The sequence below is a fragment of the Arachis stenosperma genome, chromosome 1 (assembly GCF_014773155.1).
Source record: "Arachis stenosperma cultivar V10309 chromosome 1, arast.V10309.gnm1.PFL2, whole genome shotgun sequence".
Taxonomy (NCBI): domain Eukaryota; kingdom Viridiplantae; phylum Streptophyta; class Magnoliopsida; order Fabales; family Fabaceae; genus Arachis; species Arachis stenosperma.
Genome location: NC_080377.1, coordinates 119165937 through 119184158, shown reverse-complemented (window position 1 = coordinate 119184158; position 18222 = coordinate 119165937). Strand labels below are relative to the sequence as shown.

Below are 18222 nucleotides of genomic sequence, written 5' to 3'. Positions count from 1 at the left end.
TCTAATGTGTAGGGATTGCACGGTCATGTTCCATGCCGAATGATGCTTACGTAGGAGTACTTCTTTTTGGGACAAGTCACATGATGCATTTTGGTTAGATTAGGGGTATATAATCATACTAGAAATTGCTACACTTTGTGTTAGTATATATTACTATTGGAATCCGTCTTGATCAGCACAAGATCATGGATTCTGCTGTGTATCTTTTGGGAATTTGTGCGCTTCTCCTGATCATGGGCGTATGGGTATGAGATTCTTTTGGGTATTTAATTACTGGCTATTTTTGGCACGGAACAACAATGTTTAACCTTGTAACTTTGCTGTTTCAAATTGTTAAGATTTCACAACGTCCTGCGGATTAAGTAACTTCAACGAAGTGATTATGTTATTTGAAAGTAGCATTAGATTTTTAATTTTTAGATATTCAAACTTCACATATAACATGTCCAAAATTAAAAAATCGTTTTTATCATGTTGTTGACAGAACCCAAAATATAATGTGTATAACAGTTTTAATATTACTAGCATACCTTTATTGGAATAAGTAACATTATTTGATTCATTAGTTACTATGAATCTTAATTTTAAAAGGAAAAAGATTCTTGCAATGCACATTTAGAGATTTAGAATTATTTGCAGTAGTCATTAGCATGAAAAGGCAAAAAAAATTTTCCACTGATTAATTGAAATTATTGGATTATATTGTAATTCAGAGAACTTAATCCAGTACTGTAAAGACTAAATTGTATTAATAAAGGTTATTTAATTACATTAGTAGTTCTCACTTTTAGGTGTTAACATAACTAAAAGACCTTCATAATCAGTCGGTGGATGTGGGTTTTTGTCTTTGTTATTAAAAATAGCATTAGATCATAACTTGACCCTTGGGGAAAAAAAATAAAAAACCAATATCTATCGGCTGGTGAATTAAAGTAAAGGCTATAATGATCTCTGCTTTCAGTAAGCAAAGTTTTGCCATTGAAAGTCTAACGTAATTACAAAAAAAGCCAAATAATAAAACTCATGTACTTAGCATATTCAACTGCGCTGCACCTAAACAACATTGTTGCACAGAAAGCTGAAAAGAGTCTTTTAAACACCCACCGACTCCTGAGAAAAACAAACAAAATCACTAACTGAAGCATCACTGGGACTTCTCAATGCCATCTGAGCCTATTGTTGCATTCAGCGATTTCAGGAGATCTAGTACCTGCGAATCCCTTCAACCGATGAATAAATGGAACACGTCCAATCTAATTGATAAATATTATATGCAATCGAGGGGAGTACCTGTTGGTGATAGTCGCAACTGCCTGCATCTGCAACAGATGCTAGAATCTCACTTTGTGCAGTTCCGACGATCCTCTCCTGAGTTCCCACGGATTTTAATTCTGCCAAAACATTTTTTCCATCTCGTGAATACACCGATTCTGACCTCGGAGGCAGACTTGTTTCATGTAGCCCCATAAAGTTCTGCAACGTCAACCCAAATGATCATTCACCACGGTTAATTCAGATATGCTGGCTATAAAACAACTTCACACCCCAAAACATTATCTCATAATTTCATTCACTTAGCAGGCAAAAGTAATGCTAATTCTCCCAGCATAAGTAGTTGAGGGAGACATTCCCCACAATCCCATACAAAAAGTATGATATATGTTTCATCCATACATTAAATCAGGTCGCTCGAAGGTTCCTTTAACAAGAAATCAATCAAATGAAATGCTAAGGGTGCACTATTGAGATTCCATATTAATAAATATACCCTAAACCTACAATTTTAAATTAGCATTCATGGGATTATATAGAAAAAAATACATGCCAGATTTTATATCAAATTATGTCCACATTCCCCACAACCCCATACAGAAACTGTGAGACATGTTTCATCCAAACATTCAATTATGTCACTAGAAGGCCTAATTAAAAAATTATGCTGCAACAAGGAATTAAGAAAACGAAGGGCCAAGATGCAATATTGAAATTCCATATTGAAAAATATATTCAAACCTGCATTTTTTCTAAAATTACATGAAATTCTGCAAAAAAAAAAAAAAACCAGATTGTACTTAATAAAGCACGAACCTCATTGGCCCCTGGTATTTCGACAGATTCTTCATCCTCTTGCAAACCCCATTTGGATCGGTTTCGTACCCTATCAACATGTCCGCTTTGTGTGGCCAGTCCTTTTGCAGAACGTACATCTCCTCTTCTTTCCCTTTTTGCCTTTGGACCGTGGAGCACCTTTAGTTCTAACAACAACAGGATCCCGAATGTCCTCGTTCGCATTTGCTTTTCTTCCCTCATTCGGTTGACCAAGAATTGCATGGATGTCAGTACAAATTCTGCGAATTCCCTCCATTGCAGTCTTAAATACAGTTCGATTCTTTGAACCAAGGTATAACATCCACTGTGATGCCGCATGGAGTGCCCCATGCCGCAATAGAAAACTTCTCTCGCTCAACATGTCGTCGGACTTATCGCCATACTCTTCAATTGCCTTGGCGTCCCTCCTCCACCGCTTCAGAATTAAACGATTTGGAATATCCTTTAAATGCTCGTGCTTCATGACAAAGAACATGTGCCTGCATGGAAAGCCCTCCTTCTCCCAGAATCGGCACCGACATTCCATTCTGGTCATGGTCCTATCAAATAAGGTAACAATGTTGTGGCCGGGATGACCATACTCTTCCATTGTGTATACAATTGTTGTGGAGACCCTCCTTTTACTCACAAAATTAACCGCTCCAACACCGTCAATCTCTTTCTTAACTAGTATAAAAATAGCTCTCGTGTAAACATCTGCAGCACACCTCTCAATAGGATCCAGGCACGTTGTTAGAACAGGGGTGCTATATATTGAATTGAATTGCGCAACCAGCTCGTTGTTGCGGTATTCTCGGACTACTAACTCCAAATTTTGCACCAATTCCAAAATACTATGTCTTGAGTTCAAAAATCCCTTTATGTGAGAATTTATTCCCTCACACCTAGATGTTGTGCGATATCCAGCACAAAACTTGCCACGAAGGTACGCATTACACCACATGTGCCTTTTTTCGTACATTTGGTTTGCCCAACATTTTTCGTGTAGACCAAATTCCTCAGAAGCTTCTTCCCATTCAAGCTCGAAGTCATCTACCTCCATGTCAGTATAAAGCCATTTACAGAATATCTCACGAAACATCTGCTCGCCTCCATTCAAGGTTACATTCTTCTGTAAGTGCCATGCACACAACCGATGAGTAGCTTCTGGAAACACTTTTTTGACTGCCGCAATCATCGCATCATCGCCATCAGTTACAACAACAGAAGGCTGCTTATTACACATCACCTCCAACAAATTCTCCAACATCCACGTATAACTTTCTATTGTTTCGTCTAGCACCAATCCAAATCCAAATATCGTGGTTTGCTTATGATTGTTTGACCCAGAGAATATCACTAACGGGCGCTGGTACTTATTCTTCTTGTATGTTGAGTCAAAGGCGACCACATCCCCAAAATACTGATAGTCTACTCTGCAAGGTCCATCAGCCCAGAACATGTTCGCCAACATTCCATCATTTGTAACATTATACCTAGCCATTGACATTGGATCCGCCGCTGCCTTTCCCTCTAGATATACAATAGCGGCATTCGAGTCACCATTAACGACCTTGGCCCGCCTCATGTGATCAATGTAGTTGTATGCATCCTTTTTTGTAAAGCCCAACAAAGAGTACCCTCCGGCAACCCCAGCCATGTAACCCAAAATCTTTGATGTTGAAACACCATACCCACGCATGCCATCTATGTTTGCCTTTGCAGCATCCGATATACGACGGAATTTTGGAATCATGTGCACCATCCCTCGAGGTGTCAGTTCATGATTGTGATCCAAGATTACTTTGCGAACCTTCCATGTTGAGTTTTCCCTATCCAGATAAATCGACAGCTTCGCCAAGCAATTAGTCCTTGTTTCAGGACGGTGTCCCCTTTTTCTATCCAACCTGTTCAAGTGTTTCTCATCTCTCAGTCCGGCCCTATTACAAAAAAACCTTCTCCTTATCAAATTTCCTTCTTCATCATTTCCATAATCACCCTTGCGCACGCCGAATCCATGACATCTGCCAAATTTACTGTAAAAATTATATGCTCTTTCCTCACTTCGAAAGACCTTTCTCATTATATCATGTTCTGACAACCCGAATACATCAGCATAATCGGATGGATACTCATCCGATACTCCATTCATGTTGTCACCGCCGCATGCATTATCCAATTCCTCATCAGGCCTACACCCCTCATCCCTTTGGCTTCCTTCCATCGTGTCGCAACCCTTATTTCCTTTTGTGAATTCCATCTGATTAAAATCAATTGCAAGAACATAAAAACCAATTGCAAAGTCTTGGGAATCTGCTATACACTCATGCTAAAATTATTCTTAAGTGGAAACCACACAAACATGCTACTTCACAAATAGAAAAATTCAACTAACCATGCCACAACATTTATTAGCAAACCACCCATTACTCAACAGAACATTATCCAACCCCTTTAACCACACATCATTTTAATTTAATCATTCATATTTTAAAAGCTCCAGATAAAAAAGAAATCATGTTTTGATAGTCTAATTATTTTGTCTAGATTAAAAATATAAATAGTTTAATTATTTAAATATTATATATATTATGACACAACCAATTATGCAAGATACACATACAAACCTCACATACATTAACAATAAAGGAGTTTCCTAATGAATATTTAATCTAATCATTCATACTTTACACATTCCAAATAAAAAATCAATTAACCTTCCAAAGTCTAATCGTTATGTCCAGGTTAGAAACATAAGTGCTTTAATTATTTAAATATATGACACAACTAAATAATATGTGGATACATTCAAATATATAATGTTATTATGTGTAAATCTTCAGACATGGCAACCCATTATTTTGGAATGTATAAATAAAATAAATTTTGCAATATACACCCACAAATAACACATGCTTTAACACTAGAGAAAGAGGGGAATGACAAACCCTCTCTTTCGTCATTTTCAAAATAAATTAAAAAACAAAGACACAACCCAAATTAATAGTATGCATCCTTTAAGTTAAACCTTTTAACTTTTTCAAAATTTTATAACTTCAAAATATTTCTTCTTCCACCGATACATAATGGAAATCAATGCACACAAAGAATAAATAGAGTTCACAAGAAACACATACCTCCATTCCTTCGCCGCATACGAGATGGACAACAGCTGAAAAAACCGGTCTCCCTCTCCCAACCCTCTGCAATGACAACGCCGAAATCCCCCAATTTCACTCCGATCTGGGCGGATGGTGAAACCACTTGCACCAACATTCAAAACCTGCAACAAAATCCTAAACCAAACCCACATAACATTTCCTTATCCCATAATGTCAAGCTGTTTTTTTTTTAACCAATGTTACCGTGTTTTATTTTTTTTTTGGGTTAGGATCCAAGCCAACAAACAAGTTCAGACAACAGAAAACTAAATCCCACTATGGCAAAAAACAATCACACTGACAATTAAAAAGCCCAAACACTCCTAGCCCAATATCTTCTAAATTAATTACTCACGCTAAACTAAACTAATTAACATAATTTAGCATAGGTGATCACGTGCCAGTAGCAGAGAAAATGTTCTTTATGTCAGCTGCTTCTGCAATATTTGTCTTCAACCAACTTTTATTTAGACATTTGTCAAAATCTTAAGGTGACAGCAACAACATACATGTATAGAAAATATTTTCCTTCTACACCCTAGACTTCACCATAGAAATTATTATTCTCCCCCAACACATGGTGTATTGTATAAATAATAAAGGTTGAGATGCCAATTTCAAAAATATTTGTATATACCAGTTTTTGGGCTTTATGGACTAAACTATTTGTTTGTTTTTTTTCTTTTTTTTAATGCAGGCATTGGAATTTTATAACTCCCCTTAATGCAGACCATTATTTTGGTGGCCTTTTTTGATGTCCCTTCTTCTTCTCATGAAGAGAAAGTGCCAAGCTACAGTGTTAAATAACAGCAATAATAATACTAATGCTAATAGCAGGTAATATAATTTTGAGTACTTTTAATTACTATTAAAAATGTAATTACAAATTCTTATTTCACATAATTAAAATCTAATGATTACGAATTGTATTAAAAATTGAATAAAAATACAACAACTGATAAAATAGTTAAATGCTAATATAATTAAGTTATTAATATTTATAAAATTATTATTTGAAAAAATAAAATTAAAAAAATTTAAAACAAAAAAATTTATTGTAGAAGATTAGTCGGTAACAATGTAATAGTTGGATTTGTTTTCAGTAAAATTGTTGTAGGAGTGTGATTATATTTATGTGCTGAAACTATTTTGAACATGTAATAGTTGGGTAGCACTTTTAATTTTCTGAAATTTTAATATTTTTTGAAAATGGGAATTTTTTTTGGACTGATGTTTTCATTTACTTAAAATAATAAATTTACTATGACTCTATTATTTTTTTGGACAAACTATGACTCTATTATTTATTCAGTAAAAACATATTAGACTAGTTTTTATGAGGTCCATTCGGTCCACTAATATTTGTAAAACAAAAAAGGGGTACTTTATATAAAAAAAATTGTTTAGGATCTTTGTATAAATATTATTTTTAATAAAAAAAATAAAACAAAAACCAAAACAACCTAAAAACTGTGTCAGACGGTACCAGCCTCATGGGGAGGCTCATTCTGCCAGCCCCAGGCTAGAACTCACCGTTGGATTAGTTTGTGTTTTGTTGGGAATGGGGTTCCTTTGTTCCTCAACCAAAAGGAAACATCCCAAATATTCAAAAATACGCCATAAAATGACAAATTCTTACTATTGAGTATTGAGTATTATCATTTCTTTATTATAATAAATAAATTAATAATCTTTAAATTTTGGTTGCATATATATGTGGATGACAGTTAAAAAGTAATTATTACATATTATAACATACTCCTAATAATTGAGAATGATTCAACTGATACAAGCTTATTAGTTTTAACTTATTTGTGCTTGACAAACTAATTAACTATGTTATGCTTTTTGTCTACGTTAAAATTAACAGTACAATTATGTATATTTTAAATATTATTTTTTATTCAATTTTTAAAGAAGAGAAAAAATAAAAAATAAATAAATTTTTTTATTTTTTAAATAATTAATACATAAAAATAAACATTTAAATTAACTAAATAATAATAAATTTTTAAAAAAATTAATTAAAATTGAATTTTATAAAATAAGTAGCATTTTTCTAAAATTAATTATTAAATTAGTTATATATACAAAATATGTATTGAAATAGAATTATATATTGGAAATATATAAAATAATATATATATATATAATAACTAATTTAAGAATATATATATCATATTTTTGTAAATCTATAACTAATTGAATCAGAAAGCTAAAATAAAATTTGAGAGTTGATTAATTGAATATATGTTTTAAGATAGAAATTTATATACAATTGTTTTCATGTAAAGTTGTTAGTGAAGAATTGTTAGGTGATTTAATTAAATTATTATTTAATAATTTTTAACTAGCAACTTCACATAAAGATAACTATAGGTGAGTGTTCGCCATATTTTAATGTACATGTGTAAAATATATCAATTTTTTTTTTTGGAAACTTTATCTTAAAATTGATTTAATTACTTTGTACTTTTCAACTCATGCGTTACTAGAGTGATAAAAGTACTCCTTAAATTGGGGGCATTCATCGTTAGTTATTTCTTCTCCTTGAAGCTTTATAAGTAGTTAGAGAAAAAAAAGGGTTAAAGTCTTAACAAAAAAGGGGGGACACAAGGTAAATTGAAAACCAGATTTATTGTGGGATTTGAGAATCTGCGAGGAAAAATCAAAGTAACTAAACTAAAGGGTTGTGGTTCTAGTTCCTTGAAAATTACGACACTGGCTTCTACCCTTCCACGACCAAAAAAAGCTACTAAAGTAATGCACATTGTAGAACGTGGATACATGAATTTGATGTGTGAACTTCATATTAATTAATAGAAACGATCAAACCTCGCACCTACTTCTAATTATAAAACCAAATAAAATAAACAATTCTCAGCTACTCTACCGACAATTCATTTATTTTGTTATAATATGCACACATTAATTCGTTTTTAGTTCAACTCACTAAATTGTTTTCACTTCTACGGCCGATAATCTCGTTGCCTCTTCACGCTTGATAGGAATGGGATTACCTCCCATTTGTGATACTATCATTTTAATTATCTTGGTATATTTATAAATTAGTAGATTTAATATAAAGTTAATGTTAATGTGAGATTAATTAAGAATCCATCCAAGTGGCAAAACATATCTTAATAAATAAGAATCGTTTGTTTATGAGTGCGTTGTGGTAGTTGTAGATTGTCTTAACTCTGAACCCATAGTTTTTGGTCGGAAGTTGTCAACCTTTTTATACATAACGATTTTTGGTCAAGAAAAGAAAACTACGAATGGTTAGCCCAATATTGATGATGGAGTAAAGTTGATGTTGGATTAACATCCAAGCCTTCTTTTATTTTTGTCTAGGCCTTGTTGAAAAACACACACAAGCTAAGACCCATCTCGTGCTCTTGCCCAATTACATTCACGTTATGTTGATTCTAGTTTTTTTTCCCAAAACCTAGGTAAATGCATTTCGTTAGGAAATGAATTACAACACAGAAATCAACGGTAAAAAACCCCAAAATTCTTGTTTCCAAAAGAGATGTGCTATATTATTTTAACTAATTGAAAATGATATGAAGTGGACTGCGTATGACCGGATAAGTCTTTGGTTCGTTACTATCAAACTTTTGGGAATGGATCCTTTCGATTGTTAAAAAAAATTAAAGTGTAAAGTATAAAATGTAATCTTTAATTTTTTATTGTTTTCTGTCTCATATTTATTTTTAGTCTCACTTATAAAATTAATGGTGAGAGATCACACTTTACTCCCTCAATTATTAAAAAAATTTAAGAGGATCCATTTCTCAAATTCTCCACTAGAGAGCTCTTCTTCTCTCAATAGGAGAGTTCTCTGAGAACTTCGGATTCTTTTTCAAAAGAAAATTTTTCGACTTGTTTTAATACCCAAAACTATATTCTCACACATTTTTCACTCAACCTGAGCCTTTAAACCATTGGAAAAACTGAAATATATAACAACATATATTTAGCAACCTACAACATGAATAACATTGAAGGAAAAGTTATCAAACTCAACAAACCTGAAGAACTGGGATATAAGAAAGACTGCTTAAATGTAGTGAGAAAGATAATAAGTGATAAAGAAATAAATTTTAAAACATGTAAGAATATTTTACTGGGAATATGAAAAAACCCACAAGGTGTTGCAGTTACTGATATTGGTTGGAAGAAGATGTTATTCAGCTTCAAAGACAGGAAGAAAGGGCTGCAGATTATTCAAAATGATCCATGGAATGTTAGAGAAAATATGGTCAATCTCAGATTATGGAGGGAGGGCGAATCAGTTTTTGAAATTGATAATGACTTCATGGAGTTTAGGATTCAAGTGCATGGCATTCCACATGATCTCATGGACAAAGACACAGGTACTCTTATCAAAGAAATGTTGGGAGTATTGGCCAATGCTGAAGATCCAAAAGTGGATGGCGTCCTTAGGAGACTATATCTGAGAATCAGGATTAGCATCAACATTACCAAGGCTCTTCCTATAGGTTTTTGGTTAGATAAAGAGGAGATGCCACCATTGTGGGTCTTCTTCAAGTATGAGAGGCTACCGAACAGCTACTGTTTCAACTGTGGTATATTAGGGCATGAGAAGAAAACATGCAAAAATCCAACAGTCATGACATGCTGGGATCCAACCAAGAAGAAGTACTCACTAGGACTGGGAGTAAGCCAAGGTCTACCAGGTCCAACCATGGGAGGAGGAAGTTCAAAATAACAAGGATGGAGAGAGGAATGGGAGGAGTAGGCGCATGAGCAACAAAACCTTGATAGAGAGAGTGATGAGGAACAAAGCTCTAAGGAGAGTAGAATTAGGGCTGAGTGAGTACTGCAGCAGAAAATTAGAGAGAAAAGTGTCTGGAAAAACCAAATAAGAAGAGAGGAAGAGATGGTAGATGCAGAAGAGCAGGTAGAAGAAGTACCAAAAATTCCTGATATTTAGTGAGAGAGGGATACGCAGTTTGACCTAGGAGCAGCCTACAAATTTAAAAATCTCATTAAGGAAATAAGAGAAAGGAACAACAAAGGGGCTAATAATAAAAAGGCCCAGAAGGGAGAAAAGAGGAATGAGGTTCAGAAATCAAGTGGAAACAAACCAACAAAGGATATTGGATCCAACACAGGGGCAATTCATCTGCAAGCTTGGAACGTTGAAGAAAGTGGGCTGAATCATTATACAACAGTAAAAGAGGAGGTGAACAGTTATAAAATTGAAGATTGAAAGTTGGGCCGGGAGGAAAAAAAAAGAAAAAGAAACCATAGGCCAGGAATTAAAAAGACTTATGTTAGCAAGAACGAAGGATAAACAAGCGTGTGAAGGCAGAGTGGAGGGGAAGGAATATTAAGAACTGCTGAAAAGTGGAAAGGAAGAGGATGAACTAAAGAATTTAGCGAGAAAGCACAGAATAAAGAACATGAATTTGTGAGTTAGCATGTTAATTTGGGTGAGAACGTCTATTATGTAGAGTTAGCAAGTGATGAAGATGAAATAAAGGAACAGAGGCACATGCAGATTGGGAAACACAACTAGATAAGAAGTTGGAATTGAAGCTGAATTTGAAAAGGAAATGAGAAAACAAACAGGTACCGTTGCTAACATACAGGGAATGGAAGGAGGAGCAAGAGGACAGGGAGCCCAAGAAATTGAAGAGCAGCAACACCGCTCTGGACACAGGGGAGTATCAGTTAGCTATGCATGTCTCTGGTTAGATTAAAGGAATACAAATGGCTGAGGAGGCGGGCCTTAACATGCCCCAACCTCGGCCATGAGTATCATTAGCTGGAATTGTCGGGGAATAGCGGCTGCCCTGACAATTTCTGAGTTATACAATCTATGTAAAAAAGTAAAGCCGCTCATAGGATTTTTAATGGAAACTAGGGCCAGTCAATAAAAAATGAATAGGATAAGAAGAAGGCTTAATTTTGACAATATGTTTTGCGTAGAATTTCGGAGATTGTCCGGTGGACTATGTTTGTTATGAAAATCTAATACTAATATTAATGTTTATGAGTGGTGTGATAACTATATTAAAGCTAATATTAACATCAATAATGATCTTAAATGGCAGGGTGTTTTCGTGTATGGTAATCCAATTTTTCAAAAGCGATGGAAACTATGGCAGGAGCTTACGGTAAGTAATATGAGCAAGGAAGAACCTCAAGCTTATTTGGGAGACTTCAACAATATTTTAAGTCAAGATGAAAAGGAGGCATTCATCCTCAACCAATAATTTATTTAGAAACGTTCAGAAGGTTTGTAGATGATAATGGTTTAATGGATGTTGACCTTAAAGGAAGTAAGTATACATGGTTTAGTAATCCAAGAAATAACTTTATCATTAGGGAAAGACTAGATAGGGTGTTAGTAAATTGAAAATGGCTGCATATATACCAGAATGTTATTCTAAAAGCTGCTCCAGCTATAAGTTTGGACCACTATACCTTAATTTTGGAAATACAACCGCGGGTTCGGATAAAAAAATATTTTAGGTTTGAGACTTTTTGGGCAGAGCATGAGGAGTGCAAAGAGGTAATCAAGAGGAGTTGGTAACAGAATGACGGAAATAAAAATTGTTGGAATTAATTCACAAGAAAGAGAAATAGATGCAAAAGGGAGTTGACGGAGTGGAGCAGAAGGAAGTTTAAAGGAGCAGATAAAGAAATAGAAAGAAAGAAAATAGAGCTACATCAAATTCAAGAGGCCGATATGACGAAAAGAGATCAAAGAAGAGAGAGAGAATTGAAGAACCAAATATCAGAACTTTGGAAATAAGAAGAAAAATAATGGAGCCAAAGATCAAGATTGAAATGGTTAAAATGGGGCGACAAAAACACAGCCTTCTTTCATGCAACAACCATTCAGAGAAGAATTAGGAATAGAATCGACAAATTGAAAGACGAGACAGGACATTGGATACAAGGAAAAGTAAACATAATGAGGTTAGTAGAAAGACATTTTACTAAGCTGTTACTTCTGAAGGGGATAGAAACCTAGAAGAGTGCGTAAGAGAAATACCTAGGAGAGTCACTAGAGAGATGAATGAGGAGCTAATGACAAATATTAATGACGAGAAAATTAAGGAGGCGGTATTTAGTATGGGAGGATTAAAAGCTCCGGGGCCAGATGGATTAAATGGGTTATTTTTTCAACAACATTGGGATATTCTGAGTAAAGAAGTGTGTGGTGTGGTTAAACAAATATTTGAAGATGGTATCATACCAGAGGATTTAAGAGAAACAACTGTTGTTTTGATTCCTAAAGTGAGTCAACCAAAAAGCCTGAATCACCTTAGACCCATAAGCTGCTACAATTTTGTATATAAGATTGTAACAAGGGTCTTGGTGGGGAGGTTAAGGAAAGTGCTAGATGTCATCATATCTCCGGTTCAGAGTGCTTTTGTAAAAAAAAGACTCATACAGGATAATATAGTAATAGTACAGGAAGCGTTTAACAAATTAAACAGAAAATGAACTCTTGGAAGCAAAGAGATAGCCATCAAATTGGATATGAATAAGGCCTATGACAGATTGGAATGAAATTTTTTGCAAAGATTCATGGAAGAGTTCGGTTTTAGTAATGAATGGGTTAAGTTGATGATGAGCTGCGTGAAAAGTGCTACTTATAGATTCAAAATTAATGGAAAATTGTCAACCAAGATCTACTCTCAAAGAGGTCTCAGATGTAAGGTCCCACATCAGTTGGGGAGGGGAACGAAGCATGCCTTATAAGGGTGTGGATACCTCTCCCTAGCATGACGCTTTTTGACGAGTGAGTGTGGGGGGTTTCGGCTATTATCCCTATGGTAAAAGGCAAAACCGTGAGGCCTTGTGTGCCAAAGCGGACAATATCGTGCTAGCGGGTGGTCTAGGCTGTTACAGATGGTATCAGAGCTGGAACCTGGATCGATGTGCCAGCGAGGACGCTGGGCTCCCTTAAGGGGGTAGATTGTAAGGTCCCACATCAGTTGGGGAGGGGAACGAAGCATGCCTTATAAGGGTGTGGATATCTCTCCCTAGCATGACGCGTTTTGACGAGTGAGTGTGGGGGGCTTCGGCTATCATCCCTATCGTCAAAGGCAAAACCGGGAGGCCTTGTGTGCCAAAGTAGACAATATCGTGCTAGCGGGTGGTCTGAGCTGTTACATCAGACAAGGAGATCCTCTATCACTCTATCTCTTTATCTTAGCAGCCGAAAGCTTTACTATTCTCATGGATAAGGCGATGAGGGATAACCTAATTTCTGGAATAAGGTTAGCTCTAACAGCACCGGTCATCATTCATCAATTATTCGCTGATGATTGTATTATTTTTGCAGGAGCGCAAGAAGAGGAGATTTATCAACTAATTCAGATTATAAAAAAATATACGGAGGCATCAGGACAAAGAGTCAACATTGAGAAATTCGGTCTGATTTTTGGGAGTCAGGTATCTACCCAGAGGAGGGTGAACATTGAAGAGATCACTGAAATGGCATCGTGGGAGGATCCTGGAAGATACCTAGGGTTACCAGTGAGATGGGAAAGATCCAAGAATAAGGCACTGGAGTGGATATAGGAGAAGATACTAGATAAAATGCAAGGATGGAAAGAGAAATTATTAAATCAAGCCGGAAAGGAGGTTTTGGTAAAAGCAATAATACAGGAGATTCCAGTCTATCCCATGAATATCATTAAATTCCTTAAATCCTTTTGCAAAAGAATTGAAACAATAATTGCGAGATTCTTATGGACAAACAATGGAAAAGAAAGAAGCATTCATTGGAAGAGTTGGACAAAAATGACGAAGAGTAAAATAAATGGAGGCTTGGGGTTTAAAGATTTAGAATGCCAAAACATAGCACACTTGGCTAAACAAGCTTGGAGACTACTAAAAAAAGAGGATGCAATATGGGTTCGGATACTAAAGGTCTTTTATTACCCTAACTGCAGCTTATGGAAGGTGGGAGAAGAAAGAAACGCATCATGGATATGGAAGAGCATGTTGGATGGAAGAGATTTCCTCAGAAGGAAGGGAAGGTAGAGTGTAGGGAGTGGAGCGGAGATGGATATTTGGAAAGATAACTGGGTGGTAGGAGTAGACAAATTGGGGAGATGCGGAGAAGGTCGATTTAGAAGAGTGAGCGAGTTGATAAGAGAGAGGGAGGGTTGGGATGTGAATAAGATTCAAGACATTTTTCCTAGTAACGTAGCTGAACTAATAACCAGAACACCCATCAGTCTGATTAATAAAAAGGATCATTTTGTTTGGCTGTATAGAAACGATGGACAATACTTAGTGAGAACCGGTTACCATTATGCGAGGGAGGAGAAAGATACAAAGGAAGAGACAAAACTCAACAAAGCTTCGACAAGTCAGAATTTGAGAGAGGTTTGAGAGACTATTTGGAGATTACCGGTGCCACAAAAGGTTAGAATGCTAGAAAGCAGTGCACAGAATTATGCCAGTGAACTCGAATTTGTATTAGCGTAAAAATGCAATTACACCTTTATGCAGCATATGCCAGGAAGATGATGAAACCATCGAACATGCGTTATTATTGTATCCGTGGACTAGAGCGGTATGGTTTGGATCTAGCCTTCAAATTGTGCCTACAGCCTATAATGTGAGATCTTTGGAAAAATGGATGATGAATACAATTGAGAAAATTACGAGTGAGATAGGGAAGGAACAGGATAAAATTTTGTGTAACTTGGGATGTGTTTATTGGTGCATATGAAAAGCGATAAATTAGCACATATTCCAGCAAACAAAAGTCAATCTAGAAAAGGTAATAATCAGAGCATCTAGCGGCAGAATACCATAATGCAACAAAGGGATTCAATATATAAAAAACCAAGGGCAGGCAGGAATGGTGAGAGTAAGAGAATTACTTGGAGGCCTCCGCCACACAATAGGTTGAAAGTGAACACAGATGCGACTTTCCACAGGGAAACAAGCACGGCAGCTTCAGTAGCGGTTGTCAGAAACTGTCAATGAAAAATCATCACTGGAACAACATCAACATTCAGGACAACATCAGCATTAGCAGCAAAAGTTCAAGCATACAGAGAGGCACTCATTCTCATTAAAAATCTACAAATAGCAAATTGCATAATTAAAATAGATTGCTTACCTCTGGTTCAAGCGATTAAGGCAAGAATGCCCTTAGCGGAAGCAGACGCCATCATCAGAGAGACAGAGCCATTCTCCAACTGCTGGATGAGGCTTCGGATATGGGAGCTACCTGGACTCTAAGAGAAGGCAACAAATTAGCTCACCAACTTGCAGCGATGGCAGTGGAGAATGAACTACGGAGACAGTGGACAATTAATCCACCTATTCAAGTCAGGAATATAATCAGAACAGAAGTAGGATTTGCAATACTTCAGCATAATAAATATATACGAAATCAAGTCAACGAGGTTTCAGTTTCAACTAACCATTAAGGATTTTAAATAGAAGAGGGGTTACCTGGGAGGGAGGAAACGGAAATCCGCGACAGGCAAGAAGCTGAAGGGGAAGAGCGGTTTCGACCCACAGCATTGCAACGGCCTACAAACGACACCAGCAATGACACAATTGACATATAGAGGAGGGACCGCGGAGGGGGCGCCGAGGGACTCACTACTTGGCGGAAGGCTTTGCGGCATAGGAGCAGCAGGGGCCATAAGACGACAGCAACGCCGAAGCTTCATGGCGGGCCCAATTGCATCACCAAGAGCTTCATCAAGTCGCGTCCTTGGCGCGGTGCGATTACGGAAGAACCCAAAGGGAAAACCTGAGAATTCGGGTTGATAACAACAATGATGATGAACGATTTCGGCATCAGCTCCATGCATCAAGTCCCCGGGATTCTGATGGAAGCTCTGATGACAATGGGAGAGATATTTGAGATTGACATCGAGGGCGAATAGTTTAGGTTCCATTAGGGTCGGGCATGAAGGGAGTCGATTGTTGGGCAAATTTGGTTCTGGTTGTTAGAACAGGGATAACCAAGACTGATGTTGAACTTTTGCTTGGATGGATGTAATAGAAATTGGTTGAATTCTAAGATAAATTAGTAGATTGATTATTTATTGTGGGAGGAGATTGAAAAAGAAGTAGGGTAATTTCTCACCGAAAATATGATAGCTTATGTACCCTCTTCAAGGAGGATACTAAGGCTCTGATACCATGATAAAATTGTGAAAGAATAGGAAAAGAAAAGATGAAAAAATTTTATTGATTGTTGATTGATTGAATTCTGAGCTAAATTAGAAGATTGATTATTCATTGTGGGAGGAGGTTGAAAAAGAAGTAAGGTGATTTCTCACCGAAAAGATGATAGCTTATGTATCCTTTTCAAAGAGGATACCAAGACTCTGATACCATGATTCTGTTCCATTAAACACATTCCTTTCATTCTCACATTCAAGATCCTTCTCCACGAACTCGACTCATAGTTTGTTAGAATCCAAACCGTAAACACACGCTTTCTCAATCTCACTAAGCAAATAGTTTGATAGCCAGCAACTTCTCCTCATTTGAAAATACTCATATGGCAACTATTATCATAGGATCCCCTTCTTGCTTCTTTAGGAACCCTTAACAACTTGGTTTCAATGCTTTCATCTTTATCGCCGTTCGTGATTTCATAAGACATTATATAAGGCCTAAAATAAGTGCTATCTTTAGCAAGATAACTGTAGCAATTCGAGATGAAGTGAATGGCGCCATTGCAAATCACAGGTTGTGACTTTAAACATGGCAATCTTCATGGTCAAATAGAATCAACTTGTAATCATCAGAGTCGCATTCCAGTGTCATAGAGAAACTATGAAGATTCCTCGCAGCTGCAAGTGGTTGGGGAGGGGAATGTATAAAAGGTAACAAGTTGCTGGATTGATGATAAACAATTCTATTCGATGAAGACAAAGGAGTAAACTGTTGCTTGAGCATAGAATCTTGAGCCGCGAGCGCGCGATGAATCGTAGCATATTTTCAGGGATGCCGGAGGAAGGTTCCTCTCCGAAAAAGGATGCAACTCGATGATGCCGTTGTGATTCAGATTGTCATCTCTTTGAATGAACAAGCATGAAGGACGATCTTTCTTCAATGAGTTTTCTGCTTGTTTTGCTACAAAGTATGGAGTTTTTGGAAGCTCTGAAAAGAGTTTTGAAGAATATTTGAGTTTGTGGATTGCTTTTGCAGGTAACCAAGACCATATCTCTATTAATTCATCGTTAGACATTATAGCCATTATGATCAAGATCAACGATGACTTACTTGTTTGAAAGCTAAGAATGAAAATATTCAAGAAGAGAAAGAGGAGTGGAACCATGATAAAATTTCTTCAAACAAATTAAAAAAAAAATTATTAATTGCTGATTGATTGAATTGAATTGTATTATGAAGGTAAAACTAAATATATATAGAGCATTAATCTAAGAAAGATAAAAGCAAATAAAGAAGTCCCGTGACTCACAAATTCAGCCCAACAGAATACATAAATTCAGTTATAATTGTAGTATTTATTATCTTATCTTATCTTTTGTTGTTCTTATCTTATCTTTATTTGCTTCTATCTTTCTTAGGCTAATGTTCTTTATATATTTAGTTTTACCTTCACAATTCAATTCAATTTAATCAATCAGCAATAAAATTTTTTCATCTTTTCTTTTCCTATTCTTTCACAATTTTATCATGGTATCAAAGTCTTATATCCTCTTTGAAGAGGATACATAAGCTATCATCTTTCCGGTGAGAAATCACTCTACTTCTTTTTTAACTTCCTCCCACGATGAATAATCAATATTTTAATTTAGATCAAAATCCAACCAATCTCTATTACATCCATCCAAGTAAAAATCCAACGCCAGTTTTGGTTACACCTGTTCTAACAGGAAATAACTATCATTCATGAAATAGTCAATATAGCCTGTATGCACCTTCTTCCGATAGTTTCATCTGCATCTTGTTTTAGCAGTCATGTTGCATT

At 36.0% G+C, this 18222-nt stretch overlaps 1 protein-coding gene across 1 annotated transcript; it reads right to left on the bottom strand.

Moving 5' to 3' along the window:
• Positions 1-2161: 2161 nt before the first annotated feature.
• On the bottom strand, positions 2162-4312 carry LOC130932546 (protein FAR1-RELATED SEQUENCE 5-like). The gene has a single exon (XM_057861887.1). It carries the CDS (start codon positions 4310-4312, stop codon positions 2162-2164), a length of 2151 nt encoding a protein of 716 aa, XP_057717870.1.
• Between the last annotated feature and the right edge of the window lie 13910 nt (positions 4313-18222).